General features: G+C 66.2%; 3 protein-coding genes across 3 annotated transcripts; all 3 read right to left on the minus strand.

Annotated features, from left to right (window-relative positions):
* Positions 1–3,774, minus strand: CTDSP1 (CTD small phosphatase 1). Its single transcript, XM_054278513.1, has 7 exons — positions 3,705–3,774; positions 2,320–2,462; positions 2,062–2,163; positions 1,769–1,825; positions 1,215–1,307; positions 759–944; positions 1–652 (listed from the first exon to the last, which is right to left on the minus strand). The coding sequence occupies exons 1-7, from the start codon at positions 3,769–3,771 to the stop codon at positions 524–526; spliced, it is 777 nt and encodes a 258-aa protein (XP_054134488.1). The 5' UTR covers positions 3,772–3,774; the 3' UTR covers positions 1–523.
* A 3,449-nt stretch (positions 3,775–7,223) lies between these two features.
* SLC11A1 (solute carrier family 11 member 1) lies at positions 7,224–13,121 on the minus strand. The gene is made up of 15 exons (XM_054278222.1): positions 13,051–13,121; positions 12,348–12,451; positions 11,545–11,667; positions 11,140–11,259; positions 10,285–10,391; positions 10,135–10,205; positions 9,974–10,041; positions 9,688–9,843; positions 9,389–9,547; positions 9,121–9,210; positions 8,823–8,942; positions 8,246–8,395; positions 8,089–8,162; positions 7,481–7,634; positions 7,224–7,401 (listed from the first exon to the last, which is right to left on the minus strand). The coding sequence occupies exons 1-15, from the start codon at positions 13,067–13,069 to the stop codon at positions 7,300–7,302; spliced, it is 1,617 nt and encodes a 538-aa protein (XP_054134197.1). The 5' UTR covers positions 13,070–13,121; the 3' UTR covers positions 7,224–7,299.
* An 828-nt stretch (positions 13,122–13,949) lies between these two features.
* CATIP (ciliogenesis associated TTC17 interacting protein) lies at positions 13,950–16,579 on the minus strand. The gene is made up of 9 exons (XM_054278396.1): positions 16,414–16,579; positions 15,971–16,183; positions 15,782–15,837; positions 15,375–15,461; positions 15,058–15,228; positions 14,764–14,888; positions 14,599–14,675; positions 14,410–14,498; positions 13,950–14,180 (listed from the first exon to the last, which is right to left on the minus strand). The coding sequence occupies exons 1-9, from the start codon at positions 16,487–16,489 to the stop codon at positions 13,950–13,952; spliced, it is 1,125 nt and encodes a 374-aa protein (XP_054134371.1). The 5' UTR covers positions 16,490–16,579.
* Positions 16,580–16,848: the final 269 nt, after the last annotated feature.

Raw genomic sequence — 16,848 nt, forward strand, 5'->3', positions numbered from 1 at the left:
GGGTTTGGTGGCAGCCCTATGCACCAAGGGCAGTAAGACTCCCTGCGTTTTCGGAGGGTGACAAGGTGTTACTGTCCTGTAGCCTCGGCAGACAGGGGCCAAGGGCCGCCAGCCTCCCAGCAGGCAGTCGGGATGGAGGGATCCAGTCCTCCCAAAGGCAGTGGAAAGCAGCAGCTGCTGACCCCACCCCCCTCCCCAGTCGGGGGACAGAGGGGAAAAGGACCTGAGAACCGTTTCGTGGAGGGGGGACACAGGCTGGGGGGGAAAGGGGCAGGAGCTGGACAGTGGGGGAGGATGGGACCCCCCAACAGGTCCTCAGCACAGCAAGGCGGTGGGTCACCCATGGCCCCCCTCCTCTGAGAAGGGAGGCACCCACATCTCCCACCAGCCACAGGCACGGAGGGCATCGCACGCGCCGGGGCTGGGGAGGATGATGGGGGCACACCGGGACCCTCCCTCCCCCAGAACAAGGCACTGGCTCCCCCGCGGTGCCCTTGGCAGCACCCGGAGCGTGGGGGGGCCATTAGCTGTTAGTCCGCTGCTTCTTGAGCACTGCGTACACGTCCTCCACCTTGCTGAGCCTCTCGAAGAAGGGCAGCAGGTCCAGCAGCTCCGTGTCTGCCATGTTATCAAACCAGGAGGCCACGGGCACCTGCAGGCGGCACAGGGGACAGAGTGGCAGGGGGGACAACGCTGGGAGAGGGTGCCCCAGCACATGAGCTGCCCAGGCCGCCCAGCCGTGCCCCGTGGGTACGTACAGCATTGTCCGGGTGGAAGATGTAGGATGCGGGCGAGTTGTCCACGATGATGATGCGGCGCAGGTCGCGGCCCAGGCGGCTCAGGTCCTTCACGTAGTTGCCGCGATGGAAAACACAGGATTCCCGGAAAAGCCGTGCCCGGAAAGCCCCCCATTTATCCAGCAGATCAGCCACGGGGTCTGCATACTACAGGCACAGGAGGGGGATCACTACAGCACACCACACCACCCTGCCCACCGCACAGTGACAATGGCATCCAGCTCTCACTGTGCCTCAGTTTCCCTGGCCAGTGCCTTGGAGGGACAGGTATAGAGGCCGCCCAGGGCTGGTGCTGCCTACGGGTACCCAGGGGACAAGAGGCCAGTGATGCCTGCAGGTGGGCAGGCAAGGGAGCTGTGCCACTGGAGGGGCACCTGGGAAGGGATGGGCGATGCCAGGGCAGGTCGGGGCACCCACCTTGGCCAGGCTGGCAGTGAAGAGCACGCACTCAAAGAGCTCGCCCATGCGCTGCAGGAACTCGTCCACATGCGGCCGCTTGAGCACGTACACCTGCGGGCACGGACAGACAGACAGACAGAGGGCAGCGCGCTGCTGGCACCGGCCGTGGCTCACCCAGCGCCCCCCTGTCCTCCCCAGGGGACACCTGCGACCCCACAGCCAGCAGCTCCCTGGCCACACCTCACGGGAGCTGCCCGTGGGGGCTGGGGATGCCATGGCCCCACGGGAGTGTCCAGGGCGAAGAGTTTGGCCGGCTCCAGAGCCAAGTAACCGAGAACAGGCTGACTGCCCAGACCACAGCCTATCCTGGATTACTTGAAACCGGGGCTGGCCACTGCAGGAGGCACCATGCCAGGGCACCCCTCACCTCCCTGCCCTGCAAAGAGAGGGGCACCCCCCTCTGCCCCTGCAAAGCTGGCACCCCAATACCTCCCATTGCCCCAGGATGGCTTCCGCTCCTGGGGGAGGTGGAATGATGCCCCCCTCCCACCAGGCACCCACCCCGCTGTTACCTGGTGCATGATGCCATCGATTTCCACGGGAATGATGAAGTCGGCGTTGTTCACTGGCTGGGGAAGGGCACACCAGGATGAGCACAGGGCATGCCAGGCACCCTCTGCCCAAATGCTACCTGCTCCATGCTCACTGTGCCCCCCTGCCAGCCCCACAGCCCCTTCACAGGGACACCCCAACTGAGCCAGCCAGGCTGCGCTGGGTGCTGGGCATCACTCTGGGGGAAAAGGGGGCAGAGCAGCTGGGGGAGCATGTGGGGGAGAGAAGTGGGGTGGGCCAGGGTGTCCCCCACCTTGAAAGAGCTGTGCACCAGGGTCTCATCCAGGTCGATGACTACGCAGAGCTTGCTGGCGTCCTGCGGCTTGATCTCGGGCAGCAGGTGCTTGACAGCAGCCTGCAGCAGGGGGACACAGTCAGCACGGTATCCACAGCAGGGCCAGAGGGGGCACTGGGAGGAGCGGCTGTTCACCCCCAGCCCTGCCCACACCACCGGGGAGGCGCAGGGACGGCAGCCCGGCCCCACCGGTTCCAGGCTGGGTTTGGGGGTTACCTTGGGCAGGGCCCCGTTCTCCTCCACGAGGAGCGGCGCGCCGGTGGTGCCGGTGCAGGGCTCTCCCTCATCGCGGCACAGGCAGCAGAAGAGGGACTGGAGAATGCTGCGGCTCCGAGGCTTCTTGGCAGGGGTTTGGGTACCTGCGGGAGGGCACAAGGGGGGTGAGGGGTACCCGGGGTACCCCCAGCACAGCACCGGGGGCCAGGTGAGCCATGTGTGGGTGCTGCCCAAGAGCCCCCGTGCCCCTGTCAGACCCGACACCCATCCGCCGGGCCTTCCTGCCCTGACAAGCAACGGTGCCAGGGCAGCGCCGCTGACGGGAGTGCTTGCTGACCGCCCGTAGCCCCTCACCCGGCACATCCCACTCCACGAGCGACCCCCGTGGGCCCCCCGGAGACCCTTCAGGAGGGCGCGGGGCTGGGCCCAGGGGCAGCCGTGGGGTCGGGGCCGGTCCCCGCTGTCCCTCCCGGGGGACACGGCCCCACTCGGGAGGGAGGGGGGTCCTGGGGGCGGGGTCTCTCCGAGGGGGCGGGGCTTATGCCCGTTCTTTTCCCCGCCTCCAGCAACTCCCTCGTCTCATTGGCCGACTCGAGTGCACCGGAGGCGAGAGGCCAATCACGACGAAGCGCCCGCCCCTGGGCGCCGTTCCCGCAGTTCCCATTGGCAGAGCGCGGGGAAACTGAGGCAGAGGGGCTGCTCCTGCCCACCCCGTGCCCCAGGGGCAGCGCGACGGCTCCAGCGGCCCCACCGGTGCCGGGGCCGGGGCCGGGTCCTGCCGCATCCCGGCCCGGGGCTGCACCCCGCCCTGGCTGTGCCCCCCTTCCGGCGGGCCGGAGCCCCGAGCCCGTAGTGGAGAGCCCGTGGGGCAGGAGCTCCCACTGGGGACGGGGCCCGTTCCCACGTTTGCTCCTCCCGGCCCTGGCAGCTTCCCAGGCCAGGGAGACGAGCAGAGGCCCCCGTCAGACCCCCCTGTCGGGATGGAGGGGACGCGGGGAACGGGACGCCGGCATGCAGCAGGGCGCCCGGCGCCCTTCCTGCCTCAGTTTCCCCGCCGGCGCTGCGCGCACCTCTCGCCGGCTCCGGAGGAAGCAGCGCAGATAATCCGAGCAACGCCCCGAACCTCCCAGGGCCCCGGCGGGCTCCGAGGCGGCCGGAGCTCGGCCCCCCGCGCCCGGGCGGGCGCACACAGCCCCGCTCGCTCCGAGCTGCAGCCCCGGCGCATCTCCAGCCCTGGCGGCGGGATGCAGGGGGGCGGGCTGAGGCGGCGCGCAGCTCCTCGCACCCTCCGGGAGCAGCCCCCGCAGGCCCGCAGCCCCCCGGGGACCTCCCCCTGTGCGGCGCAGGAAGGGGGTGCGGGGGAGCCGTCTCCCCCTCGGCGTTACCTTTCTCCTGAAGCGGGGCGCTCCCCTCCTCCCTGCTGACCTGGGCGATGATGGACTGGTGCTCCATGGGCGCCGGGGAGGGGGGGTGGGAGGGGGCGGCCCCCCCCGGCGCGGCCCCCGGGGGGGGAGGCGGGGCGGGGGCCGGCGGCGGCGCGGGGCGGCGGGCGCGGGAGCGGCGCCGCGGAGGAAACTTTGTTACAACATGGAGTTTCCTCCGCCCGGGCTGGGGCTGCAAACATGGATCCCGGGCGCGGTTTCAAGGAACCCCTTAAAAGGGCAACGACGGCGGGGGGGCCCTCCTCCTTCTCCCTCCTCCTCCTCCTCGCTCCTCCCGGCACCCGCGCCGCCCGGCTGCAGTGGGGGTCCCCGCCGAGCCGCGATTGGGACCCAGCTCTGTGGTTTCGCTGGGAGGGACACCCTTGCTCCATGGTGCAGGAGTCCCCGACACGCCGCCGGGCTGTCCCACGCTCCGGCTGAGGGAGCTTGGAGCGAGGGATCTGTGCTGCTGTCACCCCGCACCCTGCTGGCAGCGCGGGGACCCCTCTGCAGCTGCCCCCGGTGTGTGTGCCCGTCCCGCCGTGCGGGGTGTCCCCTGGAGCAGAGAGAGGTCCCCATTGCCCCGAGGGCACATCCCGCACATCCCGCACTGCCTGCCCGGCCAGCCGTGCGGGACAGCAGGTGCTGCGGGCTGCACCAAAAACCGCCGCGTTTTTCCATCGCTCCTTCTCCTGCAATCCCCCAATTATTTGGGCAATCAATAAATCTCCATTATCAATACATATATTTTCCCTTACACCTCCTTCCCTCCTACCTTCGGCGGGCTGTTTCCAGGCGCTTTCTACAAAGCGCCTCTTGACAGGAGCTTGTGGATGGCACAAATCCTCAAAGGAAATCCGCCCCCCAAGCCCCCCAAGGGCAGCATCCCCCAGCCCCTCCCCTCCCCAGCCCTGGGGGGCTCTGTGGGGCCGCCCCTCACCGCCGTGCCCCCCAACCCCGCCCGGGCAGCGGCCGGCCCTGGAGGGGCCCGTCCGGTCCCCACCCCGCCACCGCGGCGGAGGAGATGCTGCGCGCTCTGCCAGCGCTGCCTCGAGGCTGCAGCAGGTTGGAAAGGTCCCATCTGAGCTCGTTTGAAATCTTTCCATCTCTCCCGCCTGCGGTTTGGGAACTTCAGGAGGTGAGATCGCCTTTTCTGGCCCAGCAGGGACGTGACACGGGCCCACAGGGACGGCACTGGGGAATGGGCTCCGGGACTGGGAGGTGCCCCCGCAGGGAGTCGCGGAGCTGCGGGGCTGGCGGAGCTCAGGCTGTACAAAAGCCGATTTCCACCTGCAGTTCTGGCCGTACAAAAGCCGATTTCCACCTGCGGTTCCCGCATCTCGGCTCCACGCAGAACATCCCAGCACCACGAGCCGTGCCAGGATGCCCCTGTTGGGAGCAGAGACACTGCATCCTGCCGCCCCTCCGCCGGTTCTGACGGCGGGCAGCGGTCGTGCCTCAGTTTCTCTGCCCCTCCTCAGTACGGCAGCCACCTCCCACATCGGGCAGCCACCGCCGTCTCCTGGCCCAGCAGGAGGAAAAGGAGGAAAGGGGCTGTGCTTCCTCTGCTCTCTGTTTTGGGCTGCCCTCTGTGCTCCTTTAGCCCAGGTGGAGGTGCATGGGATGTCTGCCTCATCCCCAGCATCTGGCTGGGCTGGGCTGCTGGGGGTGCTGCTCTCTGTGGGGACAGCTGCAGAGGCCACACACTTGTCGCCTGCAGGACCCCTGTCCCTTTGGCTACATCCTCCTCCTCCTCTCTCCCTGATGAGTCCAGACAGGTCTTGTCAGTCCTCCAATTAATGCAATTAGAAAAGTCTCCGGTCCAGTGCCTGCAGCGGTGGTTGGAGCACCACTTCCAGTTCCACTGCCTGCTTGGGGGCAGGTTGAGCTGGGGAGCTCAGGGAGAGGCTGTCCCTGTCCTGGGGCTGTGGGACAAGCCCAGGCCAGGAGTAGGCAGAGCCCAGCTGGATTGTTTGGGCTGGAGGGTGCGGGCACAAGGCAGAAAAGCATCAGGCTCCACTCAATCGTGTACTCAGGGACACTTTTATCCCACCCCACTGCTCCTAAAGTGGAGTCCTGGAGGCTTTCTCCTGTTCTCCAAGCCAGCCCTGGCCCTGGGAGCTGTGTCCCACCGAGAGCAGTCCCATGGCCAAGGGATGATAGAGACCGACAGGTCTTGGAGTGGGACACTTCTCCTAAGGGTTGGATGGAGGCAGGTGTCCCTGGGCTGAGGGCGCTCTGGGTTGCAGGTTCCAGCTGGAGAACAGCAAACCCCACAGGCATAACCCTGCAGATCCCAGTCCTCTCAGCCTTCTGCCCACTGAAGACACCCCGCTGTCCCCCACCCCTTGGTGATCCCCTCAAGGCTTTGTACCCCCGGGCAGGTGCACCCCGAGCCAGGGGCGTCTCCTGCTCCTCCTCCCGTGGCTCCGGTGGGCAGCGCCCCCGGAGCAGGGGGAGCCCCCGCCTTTCGGGGAGCCCCCGCCTTTCAGCGGGCCCCACAGCGCTGGCTCCTCCTTCAGGCCGGGCCATGGCGGAGGCGGGGGAGGCACCGCCCCACCCCGTCCGCCATCGCCCTTTTAAGGAAGGGGACATTCTTCACATAAACAAGCGCGGCCCCCGGGAGCGGGGGGGTCCCTTCCCGGGGTGGGGGGCACGGCTGGGGGGGTGCCCGCCCCCAGAATTCCCCGTGCAGCGGCGGGTCGGGAAGGGGGTCGGGAAGGGGGATTTCGGGGTGGGGGTCCTGGGCAGAGCGGGGAGCCTTGAAACGGCCAGGGAGCGTCTCGCAAGCGCGAGCCGAACGGCGGCGGGGCCGGAGCGCCGGGACCCCCGCCCGCCGTGCGGGACCCGGGCGGCTCCGCAGCCGCATCCGGCGGTACCGGCGGGCGGGAAACGGGGCATCCGGGGCGGAGAGGGCACGGGGGGCCCCCCACCGCCCCGCTCCCCCCGCGGGAATGCGAAAAGCTGGCGCCGAGCCCCCACGCGTTGGCAAGCCCGGCCACTCCCCCGCCCGGGGCAAAGGGGCCGCCCCCGGGGTGCGGGTGGGCCCGGGGGGTCCCCGCCCGACGCCGGGGCCGCGCAGCAGCAGCAGCGAGGCCGAGGCCGGTTCCAAACACGCCGTTTATCAGCCGTCCCCCGCCCCCCGAGATTCGGAACCCCCCGTGGGGACGGGGCCGGTCCCGGGCGGCGGGGGGTGGTTAGCGGTCCCCGGCGGTAATTAGCGGTCCCCGGCGGTAATTAGCGGTCCCGGGGGCCGGCAGTAATGAGCAGGGGAAGTCTCCGCCGCGGCTCATTCGCTGGAGCGTCTGTGCCAGTGGATGGGAGAATGTCCCGCTCCGTCCCACTCCCCCCGCATCCAGCCCGGACCAGCACCCCGGAATTGGCGGGGGTTGGGGGTGGGAAGAAGCGCTGAGCTTTCAGATGCTGGGGGGAGGTCTGCCTGTCTGTTAACCCTTTCCTTGCTGGGTAAAACGTGCCCGGACTCGGAGTGGCAGCAAATCCGTGTCCAGGAGGCCGCGCCGGGCAGGGACGTGGGGATAACAAGCAGGGATGGGCTCTGTCACCGCGTCTCTGTCGGGTCGAGGGCGAGACCGAAATTGAAGCGGCTGTGGTGGCCCCGGGCCAGGAAGCGGGCTCCGTGTGCGATGCTGCATGTCCAGATCTGCAGGGACAAAGGGGACAGGTGGATGAGCACCCAGCAGGGACACTGTCCCGCCCCTGTCCCGCGGTGCCAGCCCTACCAGGTAGGCGACGAAAGCCACGTAGGCAGCCAGCAGCAGGCTCAGGGGAATGTGGTACTCCAGGCCGTGCAGTGTTGGCAAAAAGTCCACCACGAAGTAAATGTTGATGGCGCAGACCAGCCCCGTTATGAGGGTCATCAGCACCTTCCCCGGGCTGCGAGCAGGGCAGTGGGCATCAGTGCCAGGGCAGGGCCCCCACCTCTGAGCCACTGGGCACAGAGGGCTGGGGGAACTGAGTTTGTGCATGAACCAGACCCCAGCAGGAGCATCTCTGCACCCCACAGCTATATTTCACCCCGTGGTGGGGCTCTAGGTGTGGGTTTTGGCCACCTTCCAAATCCAGGGCTGGCAGTACCAGGAGGATGCTGAGGGTCCAGGGTGCCCAAGGAACCAGATGTGTCACTGGGAGGAGGATGATGAGGGTAGTGATGGGGTCTGTTCTGCTCTGGCTGCCCTGGGCAGGTGGGAATGAACATACCCCTCCAATGTCCCTGCACTAATTGCCCCATGGCATGGTCTGGGGGGGCAGGATGGGCCAAAGGGAAGGTGCCTGCAGCCAGAGCTCCCTGCTCTGCCTCCCCTGTGCCTCCCCGAGCCCCAGCACTCACAGGCTGTTGCTGAAATCCTGCATGAGCGGGTGCAGGCTGGTGAAGGTGAGCACAGGCAGGACGGCAAAAGGCAGCTGAAAGGAGAGCAGGATGGGGACGTCATGGCTGCCAGGCCAGGGTGTTGGGGGCAGGTGATGCCCTCCCAGCAGCCCCTTACCAGGATGCTCTGCAGGGCGTTGAGCAGGTCATTCATGCCTGTGAGGTGGCTGATGTCCTTGAAAGCGGCCACCAAGACAGTGGGCAGGATGGCAAAGGAGCGGGTGAGGAGCACCCGGGTGAAGCGGGACCAGCGGAGCCGCAGGAAGCCCTGGAACACGGCAGAGCCCCACCCTCGCTGTGCCTGTGTCCCCCCAAACCCTGGCTGGGGGGAACAGGGGCGGCATCTCCCCCTCCCTTGTGCCAGGGCACTGCGCGGGCTCCTGCAGCGCTGCCGGGCCCCACTAGGTGTCAGCTCCGACTCGTTAACAGAGGATCTAATTAATTAGGGAACACTGCGTGGGGCACCCGCAGGGTGCAGCGAGTGGGCACTGTCTCCATCCCACCTCCGGGGAACAGGGACACTGGTGCTAGCAAGTGCCACCCAGCAGCTCCCTGCAGGAATGGTGGGCAATTCCAAACACTCCTGGGGGAGTGTGCTGCCCGTAGAACCCCCTGCCCAGGGCTCACCTGTGATTTCCCTGCTCTCTCCCTGCCCCCCCTCCTTGGGGGCAAGGGCCAGCATCCCTGTCTCTCACCTCCATGACGAACTGCCCCGCGTAAGTGCCGGTCATCGTGGAGCTCTGTCCTGCTGCCAGGATCCCGATGCCCCAGATGTACAGTGCCACTGCCCCGAAATAGCAGCCCAGGATGACACCCTGTGTGTAGGGACACTCCAGTGGGCACCCTAAAGTGTCCCCCACCCCAGGCATTCCCATCAGCTCCCAGATCTCTAGTGGGGTTACAGCCCCCCCCAGCCACAGGGGTTGATGGGGAGAGTAACACATCCCCCAAATGGGAATGGGACCTCACTGGACACAGCCTGGTGGCACTCACCCCCTGGTAGATATCCACAGAGACTGTCTCGTTGTTGGTGGGGAAGATGCTGGCGAAGTGACTGATGCTGCTGTTGATGCACTTGTTGTGCTGTAAGGCACGGCAGGCACGAGGGTGACACCACCCAGCAGCTCCCACAGGCACAGGGGAGCCCCACACAGCACCTCTCGGGGAAGGAGACCGTGCAGTGCCCAGGGGATGCTGGTCCCACCCGTGCCCACAGCTGGGCACAGCTGCCATCCCCCTGTGGCCCTGAGGTGACACTCACCACGTCCTCGTTGCGCTGGTGGTAGAAAGCCTCGCCGAAAACAGCCATGACAAAGAGGTTGATGAGGAAGGAGACAAAGAGGGCCAGGCAGGACTCAGTCAGGAAATACATGTTGGCCTCCCGCACTGCCTCCTTCTTGGAGCGGTCGATCACCCGTGTCTGGGCATGGCCAGTGGCATAGTGGGTGTCATGGGGCCACAGGACCACCCCTGTCCCACAGCCAGGGCCGTCTGGTCCCCACCAGGTGCACCCTGAGGCACCCTGGCAGAGCAGTGCCCGTGGCAGTGCCTTGATCTCACCTTGACCAAGGAGGAGTGCAGAAAGATGTTGTGGGGCATAATGATGGCGCCGATGATGCCCATGGCCTGCAGCAGCTCCTTTCGCCCACAGCCCGGGCAGCTGGGCAGGAAAATGCCCTTCAGCACCTCCACCTGCCTCGGCCCCACCACCACGTACTGGGAAGCAGTGAGAGGGGGCACTGTGAGCTGCCACCCCCCGGCACAGGCTGGGAGCACGGGGACACCATGTGGCGGGGTCCCATGCCAGCCTTGCAGGAAAAGGGTTGTGCCCAGCTCCCCCCTTCACCTCATAGCCAAAGGTCAGGGCCATGATGGTGATGAGGAGGCCGAAGAAAGCCTCCAGTTTGCGGAGCCCTAGAGAGGTCAAGAGATGGGGTGGAACAGAGCAGGGGACACTGGTGCCACACGGGCACTGACAGCACCCCTAGCCCTCCTCCTGGCGCTCACCGTACTTATCGAGGAAGAGGAAGAAGAGGGTGTCCACGATGGTGATAAGGACCCCAGCCCAGAGGGGGATGCTGCAGGATGGCCAGGGGCAGGATTAGATACACGGAGCAGGGCCAAGGGGGAGCTGGGGGTGCCTGTGGGGAGCCTCACCGGCCAGCTGAGAGCAGGCTGAAGGCAATGGCTGTCCCAATCACCTCCTGCATGTCAGAGCCCATGATGGCGATCTCAATCATGAGCCAGAGCAGCACACGGGGCACCTGGAGGGGACAGAGGTGCCTGAGCCCACAGCGGTGCTTAGGTCTGGGCAAGCTAGCAGAGCTCCTGGGTGCAAATCCCAGTCTCCAGGCTGTAGCAGAGCAGCATGGGGACCCCAGAAGACCCCTCTCAGCTTCTTTCACAACACAAACTCAGGATGAAAGGCGGATGTTAAATCTGACCCTGTTCCCCCCCTCCTCACCCCTGCCCCAGTGAGAGCTGACAATAAGATCTGTCTGTCTAGATAGGGGGGGTTGAGGGAGGCAGGGCAGAGGGATGCATCCAGCCCTCCTTTTGGGGACCTGTCATTCACCCACATCTCCTTGCTCGTTCCCCCCATCAGGATTTTGACACTAAGATGGGACCCCCAACTCCCCCGTCCTCTGCCGTGTGATATCTCCTCTCGATCCTCCCAGCTTTCTGCCCCAACACGCTCAGGCTTTCCCGCGTCTTTCCCGCGTCTCGGCTTCGCGTTGCTGCCCCACGCCTGGGCTGACTCCCGCGGGGACGCTCTCGTGTGTCCCCAGGTCACACCGGGACACTGAGGCAGCTGCTCACCACTTCTCACCCTGGCCCTTGTACTGCAGCGGTGTGGGCACTAGGTGGGGGACACCGGGGCCTGGGGGGCTTTGGGGAGCCCCTGAGAGAGGCAGGTCGCTCACAGCATCCTCGTGCTCCTCTCCAGCCCTGCAAGGGCTGTCACCAGCCCAAGCACGGGGTCCCAGACTGTCACTCCCCGTGGTGGCTCACCTTGGGGTAATAGAGGTAGCAGATCTCGCCCAGGTCCTTCCCGGTCACCACGCCCAGACGGATGGCGAGGCGCTGGCACAGCAGCCCCAGGACGGTGGCCCAGAGCAGCACCCACAGCAGCTGGGGGCAGGAGGTAGGCGGGCAGCGGGCACTGGGGGTGCTGGGCAGGACCCAGCCGCCCGGGGGTCCCCGTTCAGCCAGGGTGGCAGGGAAGAGAAGGGTGCAGGTGCTCTCCCAGCCCAGCCAGAGGGGAGCCCCCGCACCCCTGGGTGTGCTGCCCCTGTGCCGAGGCCCCCGAGCCCTTCCTGCTCCCGGGCTGGGGCAGCAGCTGCCAGGGGCAGCCGTTGGCGCTGGAGAGGTTACGAAACCCGCGCCTGCTTCCTGAGCGCGGGGGGAGCCGCTCACCTTGAACCCCGCCAGGGCCCCGCCCTGCAGGTCCGACTCCACATTCCCTGGGTCCAGGTACGCGATGCTCATGAGGAAGCCGGGACCGGTGAAAGCCCAGAGCTTCCTGAAGCTGAACCCGGGCTGGGACAAGGCAGCGGGTCAGAGCCGGGAGCTCCGTTCAAAGCAGGGTCTCCTGACTGCACATCCAGCCCCTGAGCCCGGCGCTGCCCGCACGGGTGTGTTTGGCACACGGAGGGCATTTTCCTGAGAGCTTTGGAGAGTGAATGCCGCCCCAGCCTCTCCCTGTTAGCAGCAGTGCTGGAGGGGCAGTGAGCCCCCTCTGACCCATTGGACAGTGGTTTGCAGGGGGGTCCCAGGCCTGCCAGGCGCCCATGGGATTCCACTGCTGTCCTCTGCTTTTGCTACCCTAGGGAATACTGTTCCTTCCCCTTCTCTGTTCCACTGCCCTGAGACCAGACAAGGATGGGGGGGGGTGGGGTGCAAGCGGCCTTGGGGAGCCCCACTGGCCTCATCTTGGGTGGCCCAGGAGTGGTGTGTGAGCAGTGGGGTGATCCTTGCGGCTGGGTAGCACCTTGCCCCATTGTCTCCGTTTCTCCTTCTGGAAAACTCTAAGCATGGAAACTCTCAGCCTAGGGCTGTGACTTGCCTGAGCTGCGTCTGGGGAGCTGGGGACACGTCCCCAGGGCATGACCAAGACACATATTCCCCACTGCAGGGGCCCTCTGCCTCCCCAGCTCCAGCTCCCTGCAGCACTGTCCCGTTCCCCTGCCCTCCCCGAGACATGGCCGTGCAGCACCTACCCCACTGCCCTTGGGGATGCTGATGAGCTCGTCCAGGTAGGTCTGGTCCTGGGTGCCAGGGCACTGTGGGGCCATGGGATCCCCGTTCAGGGACCTGGTGAGGCCTGAGGGGGACAAGGAAGAGGAAGGGAGGTGGCAGCCTGCCAGGGGGACAAGGACACTGATGAGCTGGCAGCTCTGCTACCAGCTTCCTTCAGTCCCACCTGACTCTGCCTGATGAACCCCCTGAGGGAAAAGCACCTGTTTTCCAGGAGGGGCATGAGGATGGCTATTTGGGATCTATCAAAGGCCACCCAAAGGGATCAGATGCCACCTCAGATGCCACCTCCAGCTCAGGTGTCCCTAAAACCCCTGGTCTGAGCCCCGTCTTCAGCAGTCCAAGGGCCAAGTGCATTTCTGGGCAGTAGGGACAGGAGGGAACCTGACTCTAGCTCCTGCTGCTGGATGGGCATAGAGTGAGGACAAGAAGCTGGTGCTGGTTCTAATGCCCCCTTTGCAGCCCACCTGCATCCTGGGAATTGGTTGAATCACATTCCCAGGCTCGAGGGAACAGAGAATGGGGCAGGTGGGGAATCCAGGACAGGCTGGGGGGGATGGTGCCCACTGAAAGACGGAGCACAGCCAGGGGTCCCAGGGTGGAGGGAAGGGGGTCTAGGGGATGAAAGGAGGCACAAGGGGTCCCAAGAAGTGTTGTGAGGCTCACCTGGTTCCAATGATGCCATGGGTGGACTTGATCCAGCCACAGTGCTGAGGCTTCCTGATTTCAGCTCTGCGCGCAGTGCCCGCTGCCCTGCCTTTAAAGGAGCCCCCCGCAGTTGTGTCATCCCTCCTCCTCCTCAGGAGGAGAGGAGGAGGATAGGAGAAGGAAGTGCTCCTTCCCTACCCTTATGAGCACACACAGTCTCGGTTCCCCCCCCCTTCCCTCCCCTTCCCTCCCCTTCCCTCCCCTTTGCCTCACACACGTGCAAACACGAGGCTCCCTCACCGGGGCGTGGGAGCAGCCTGCGTGTCACTGTCCATCACGTGCCAAGGGCTCTGCTGGGGTGACTGTGGGGATGTGGGGACAGGGGACAGTGTCCCACAGGGCGAGAAGGGAGGGCTGACCCCATGGGAGTAGGGGAAATGCCATACAAGTGGGAGTGAGGAGGAAGCAGGCACGTGTTGCACAAGGAGATCAAAATGCGGCCTTGGCTGCTGGGGAAGCACCCAGCCAGGCGGGCTCTGGGCCACAGGGTGCTCACACCACCCTCTGTGCAGGGACCTTCATGCCAAGGATGGTGTGCCAGCGTTGCAGTGTCAAACTGTGCCAACAAAAGCGGGCACCCCTCTGCCAGCCAGGCCGTGTCCCACAGGGAGATGGGCAAGGGGTGTCCCCCAGGAACACGTGGGGTGCTGGCAGGCGCAGGGATGTGAGCCTGGCCCTGCTCCACAGTATGCCCCAGCCACCCCTACCCGCTAAGCGAGGGCTGGAACAGCTGGGAGAGGGACAGGATCCCACCCAGAAGGAATGGCAGGGCTTGGGCACGCAGCTCGCTCCACCTGCGCTCCCTGAGCCTCAGTTTCCCCAAAGCAAACAAGACCGGGCAGGCAGTGCTGGCTGTTTTATTTGCTGTTAGCTGGAGGGGGGCCAGCTGGGGAGCTGGGGAGGGGGCTGGCAGCACCAGTGGAGGCAAAGGGGCTCCCAATGGGCCGCTGGTGGGCGAAGAATTCCGCAGCAAAGGAGATGGTGTCGTCTGGCTGCTGGTGGAGCAATGCCTGTAGGAAGTCGGACAGCAGTGCCCGCACCTCAGGGTGCTGCTGGAGGTAGGCAGCATGGGAGAGTTGCAGCTCCTCCTGCAGTGGGGTGGACAGGATGGGTGGGGTGGGCACAGACACACATTTCCCCCATGGGCACTGTGCCAGGGTGAGGAGGACAGGAGCCCGGGTCCTTCCCCACACTTGAGAGGGTGTGAGGAAGGATGTTTGTCCCCTTCCCCCTCTGTGTGCCTCCTGGGCACACCAGGGGAGACCCTGCTGGAGACTGGCACAGCCCCAGATCCCCTTGTCCCCATGCCCATCTTACCTTTCTGTCCAGGAAATAGGAGTAGAGCTCCATGTCCTCATCCCATTCCAGGGGTTCTTTGGGGAAGGGGAGCTGGGGTGCAAACCTACCTGGCAGCAGAAGGCAGGGCACGGTGTTCCCCCTGGACTGCCAGACAGCGGGGAGGGGCTGTCTGTGGCCGGGAGAGCACAAACCTCCCCTGCCCAGTACCTGACTTGCTGAGGATGGACTCGTCCTGGAGAAGCATCAGCACCGGGGCACCGATCTGCATCAGCTGAGCCAGATGCCTGGGAGGGGAAGCAGAGCCCTTGGCGTTCCCACCGTGGGTCCCTGCAGCCTGGCAGGGCTGGGCGCCCCTGGCAGCGCTGCCCTCACCCGCTGGGCAGGAAGCTGCTGTGCCACACGCTGGGGGCGCCGGTGCTGGCGCGCACGGCTCGGCGGATCACGAACACCTCTGTCTCTGCCGAGCCCACCGCCTGCCGCTGGATGCCCAGGGCGGACTGGGGGCGGTACAAACAGCGCTCAACCTTGGCTCAGTCCCCCCTGCCCCCAGCTGCCATCCCCATGCTGCCCACCACATCCTGCCCGCTCCCACTTCCCGCATCCCACCCTGTATCCCAGCCTGGCCCCGACCCGCCCGTCCCACAGGCCCTCCCGCTGGCGGCTCACATAGCTGAAGGTGCAGAGGTCGCCCTCGCTGTTGATGGCTGGGAAGACGAGGCCGGGCGGCATTGTCCGCCGGCGGGCCAGCACCCGCAGCAGCAGCAGGCTGGCGCCCTCCAGCAGCCGCGCCCGCAGCCAGGCCCGGCCATACGAGAAGCTGTGGCACTGCGGCTCTGCCTGCGGACAGACCTGCCTGCCTCATGGGACAGCCACAGACGCTGTCCTGCGTCCCCAGGGACAGCATCCCCGAAGCTGGGCAGCCCCGGTGAGACAGGCCAGCGGTGCTGTCCCCTCCCAGGATGTCACCCTGCCCTCAGCCTCACCCCTCCCTCCTGCAGGGTCCTGGTCACCGTCATGCCGTACTCGTGGCTCACAAAGTGGGTCCTCTTCTCGGTGGGGTGTGGTGTGAGCTGCGGGAGGGGTGGGAGGCACGAGGTGGGGGGCAGAGCCAGGGCACCCCTCCTCTGAGGGGGCGACCCCGGCCCCGCTGTCAGTCGGGTACCACAGCAGATGCATTGTGGGAAACTCCCCACCCCAGCTGCCACCCAGAGGAGGGGATGGGGACCAGGCTGGTGGGGCAGAGCTGGAGTCTGAGCATGACAAAGGACACCAGGCTACCCACAGCAGCCTTGCAGGGGGCACAGCCCCCCGGAGGGCACCACGGCAGGGCACACCCCAGGGCGGCAGGTAGGACACAGGGAAGGGGACATGCCACCGTCACATCAGTCACCTCCAGGCACTCCTGCTCCTCCTGCTCCAGGGTCTCCAGCTGCCACGTCAAATAGGCTGGCAGAACAAAGCCATGCTTAACCAATCCTGTTGGATGGCACTGTCCCCATTCCCAGCCCTGGGGGCTGGTGGACAGGGATGTTCCAGCCCCGGGGAGGAAGGAACCCCCCAAAGGCCACCCCTGGCTCACCTTTGAGGCTGCTGGAGACAAGCGCACCATTGTGCTTGCCTCGGAACCTGGTTTGCACCAGGATGCAGCTCTGCATGGGCGCACCTTCCTGCTGGTAGGGTGCCCACTGGGCTGCCATCCACCACTGGCCCTGTGCCTTGTCCCTTGGTGAGGCCCCCACGGCCACCACTGCCAGCCTCTCAGCAAACAGGCACCCCTCCAGCTCCTTCAGCCCTGCACAGAGGGACAGTGACCGCGAGGAGATTGTCACTCTGGTCACTCCCTCACGAAGGGACCGTCGCCCCTGCCCAGTGCTCCTCCCTGTCTCCATGCCCCCCTGCAGGCTGGGCCGAGCCCCTCGCCATTTATCCCCCACTCTCAATCCCTCACTCTCCGGCTCCCTCCTGCCGGGCCGGTGCCCCCAGCCTGCAGGAGGACAAGGGGGGGCGGGAGGAGGCACGCACCGATGAGGCTCAGGAACTCGGCAGCAGTGTCCGCCACGCTCGGGCTGTCCCGTGGGCGCTCGGGCGGGGGCTCCATGCCTCGCCTGGCGGCTCCTGCTGCCGGGGTCTCAGTCAGGGGCGGCGGGGCTCCCCCGGTACGGCCCCACGCGTGACCAGGGGGCAGTGACACCCAGCCCGCCTCCGCACCCCTCTCGGGTCCCCCCGGGTCCCCCGGTCCCCGCCCTGCCCGACCCACCCGGTGACCCCGACGCGTCTCCGTCTCCTGGCAACGCCCTGGCCACACCCCTTAAAGGGGCCGCGCCCCGCCGCGGGGTTTAGTCCTCACCGAGGGGGAGAGAAAAGGACGAACAGGTGTAAAATTGATCCAGTCTTTTATTTGGGGCGTGCCGGTGATTGTGGCTCCGATCCCCAGCGAAGCAGCACCCGCCACACCGC

Source organism: Melozone crissalis, unplaced genomic scaffold, assembly GCF_028551555.1.
Source record: "Melozone crissalis strain CALT ecotype California unplaced genomic scaffold, PUWL_Pcris_2 ptg000023l_1, whole genome shotgun sequence".
Lineage (NCBI taxonomy): Eukaryota > Metazoa > Chordata > Aves > Passeriformes > Passerellidae > Melozone > Melozone crissalis.